Source organism: Eubalaena glacialis, chromosome 1 (genome assembly GCF_028564815.1).
Source record: "Eubalaena glacialis isolate mEubGla1 chromosome 1, mEubGla1.1.hap2.+ XY, whole genome shotgun sequence".
Taxonomy (NCBI): Eukaryota; Metazoa; Chordata; class Mammalia; order Artiodactyla; family Balaenidae; genus Eubalaena; species Eubalaena glacialis.
Genome location: NC_083716.1, coordinates 221,141,756 through 221,144,714, shown reverse-complemented (window position 1 = coordinate 221,144,714; position 2,959 = coordinate 221,141,756). Strand labels below are relative to the sequence as shown.

Sequence of the window (2,959 nt, the reverse complement as noted above, 5' to 3'; positions counted from 1 at the left end):
CATACGGGCTCTAGAGCGCAGGCTCAGTAGCTGTGGGGTGCGGGCTTAGTTGCTCTGCAGCATGTGGGATCTACCTGGACCAGGGCTCGAGCCCGTGTGCCCTGCATTGGCTGGCGGATTCTTATCCACTGCACCACCAGGGAAGTCCCGTTATCACATCCTTGATGAGAGTGACTTGAATCTGAGTTACTAAATCACCTTTCCTTCCTTCTAATCTTTCAACCAGATCAAACCATGACTATCATCCTGAATGATTTATTTAATTACACTGATTTGTGGCAGTTGTTTGAGGATGAGTTTGCAAATTTCACCGGCACGCCACCCACAGAAGAATATCATTATAGTCCCTGTAAGATGGACACTGAGACACTCAACAAGTATGCTGTGGTCATCATCTATGCCCTGGTCTTCCTGCTGAGCCTCCTGGGAAACTCCCTGGTGATGCTAGTCATCTTATACAGCCGGGTGGGCCGCTCTGTCACCGATGTCTACCTGCTGAACCTGGCCATGGCTGACCTGCTCTTCGCCCTGACCTTGCCTATCTGGGCCACCTCCAAGGCAAAGGGCTGGATCTTTGGCACACCCCTGTGCAAGGTGGTCTCACTCCTGAAGGAAGTCAACTTCTACAGTGGTATTCTACTGCTGGCCTGCATCAGCATGGACCGCTACCTGGCCATTGTCCATGCCACACGCACGTTGACCCACAAGCGGCACTGGGTCAAGTTCATATGTTTAGGCATCTGGGTCCTGTCCTTGATCCTGGCCCTGCCCATCTTCGTCTTCCGTGAGGCTTATCAACCACCCTACTCCAGCCCAGTCTGCTACGAGGACATGGGTGCCAATACGACAAAATGGCGGATGGTGATGCGGGTCCTGCCCCAGACCTTTGGCTTCCTCCTGCCCCTGCTGGTCATGCTGATCTGCTACGGACTCACCCTGCGCACGCTCTTTGCGGCCCACATGGGGCAGAAGCACCGGGCCATGCGGGTCATCTTTGCTGTCGTGCTCGTCTTCCTGCTCTGCTGGCTGCCCTATAACCTGGTCCTGGTTGCAGACACCCTCATGAGGGTCCGGGTGATCGCAGAGACCTGTGAGCGCCGCAATGACATTGGCCGGGCCCTGGATGCCACCGAGATCCTGGGCTTCCTCCACAGCTGCCTCAATCCTCTCATCTACGTCTTCATTGGCCAGAAGTTTCGCCATGGACTCCTCAGGATCATGGCCATCCATGGCCTGGTCAGCAAGGAGTTCCTGGTCAAGGACGGCAGGCCTTCCTTTGTTGGCTCTTCTTCAGGGAACACTTCTACTACCCTCTGAGACTGCGCGCAGGGCTCCTCCTTTCCCTTCAGCATCCGCGCCAAGCCACATGTCCTCTGGCTGCTCACAGCCTTGTGTCAAGGCAGCCCCCCATTGTGGTTACAGGAAGTTGCTGAGGCCACATCCTTACTAGGCCCCCAGCTATGGATTCGAAAGCCCTGGCCCCCACCTCTTACCATAATCACCATGTCAACTGCTAGAGCTCAGTCCATCCTACCACTGAGACCACAGCACTCTGTCTTCTGGCAGACATTCTTTGAAGATATTCTTTTAAGTGATTACAAAAATTTCCCACCATTGGGAGGCATTAGTGTCAAACACCATTGGTTGCTTCCCCAACTCTCCCTTTCCTTGCCTGCTAACGAAGTCCACCTCCCTTGAGAGAGGCTGAAAATGACAGATACTCACTTTCTCAGACTCCCTTAAACTAGGAGTGGCCATATCATCTGGTTCTGATTAATGAGACTCAAAGGCAATAGTGTGCTGGTAAACCACTTTCCTGGGAGAAAGTCTTAATGTTCTGTGGTATAAATAAATGCTCTTACCATGGCCGATTTCAAGGGTGGTGGTGTTTAGCAACAAGCTCACAAAATCTAGATAATGTAATAATCTGCTTTCACAAACTGGCTTCAGTGCACTGTTGCTTAAGAGGAAGTCTACTGGGACCAGGGGACTCCTGGGATATATTCCTGATTTAAAAGACACACACACACATACATATCCTTGGTTCTTGCCTTTGAATACGGTTATAGGATATGATGTGTAGAGCTGAGCCAGTCACTTTGTGACAATGAGGCAAAAAGTGTGCCCAACACACTTAGGCTGGTGGAGCCAAAGGATAAAAAGGACCTGAGAATAAAGAGCCCAGAATAAACCATAAATGGTCAAATGACTTTATTTATTTATTTAAAAATTTGTTTGGCTGCATTTGGTCTTCGTTGCTGCGCGTGGGCTTTTCTTTAGTTGCGGCGAGCGGGGGCTACTCTTCATTGTGGTGCGCAGGCTTCTCACTGCAGTGGCTTCACTAGTTGTGGAGCATGGGCTCTAGGCGCTCGGGCTTCAGTAGTTGTGGCACATGGGCTCGGTAGTTGTGACTCATGGACTCTAGAGAGCAGGCTCAGTAGTTGTGGTGCTCGGGCTTAGTTGCTCCGCGGCATGTGGGATCTTCCTGGACCAGGGCTCGAACCATGTTGCCTGCATTGGCAGGCAGATTCTTAACCACTGTGCCACCAGAGAAGTCCCTGGTCATATAACTTTAAACAAGGGTGCCAAGACTATTCAATGGGGGCTTCCCTGGTCAGGAATGTCAGGAATAAGGAGAGATCCAGAAATAGACTGAGTCTGGGGACTGGGTGAGTGAGATTCAGGGAGGTTGGGACGGGGTGAGTGAGATTCAGGGAGGTTGGAGTTGGGGTTGGGACCAGGTATGGAGTAGGGCTTAGGAATGGGATGAAAGTGGGGGTGTGGGAGGGGTGTTAGAAATGAAGTGAATGTCAGGGATGGGTAAGTGGCTACAGTAGTGGCCACTACTATTTAGTCTGGTTAGTGGCTGCAGTGAAAGACATCACCGGTAGGGTCACCATCTTCTCTGGAGTACTGTCTAAGATGCTCTTCCAGGGGCCAGGATGGAGACACCTTTGCC

The 2,959-nt window shown here is 51.6% G+C and overlaps 1 protein-coding gene across 1 annotated transcript; it reads left to right on the top strand.

Annotated features, from left to right (window-relative positions):
* Nucleotides 1-219: 219 nt before the first annotated feature.
* Nucleotides 220-1,317, top strand: LOC133100625 (C-X-C chemokine receptor type 2). The gene has a single exon (XM_061204935.1). The coding sequence runs from the start codon at nucleotides 235-237 to the stop codon at nucleotides 1,315-1,317; it is 1,083 nt and encodes a 360-aa protein (XP_061060918.1). The 5' UTR covers nucleotides 220-234.
* Nucleotides 1,318-2,959: the final 1,642 nt, after the last annotated feature.

Coding starts and splice junctions, on each gene's coding strand:
- LOC133100625 (XM_061204935.1), top strand. CDS start 235: ATGACTATCATCCTGAATGATTTATTTAATTACACTGATTTGTGGCAG.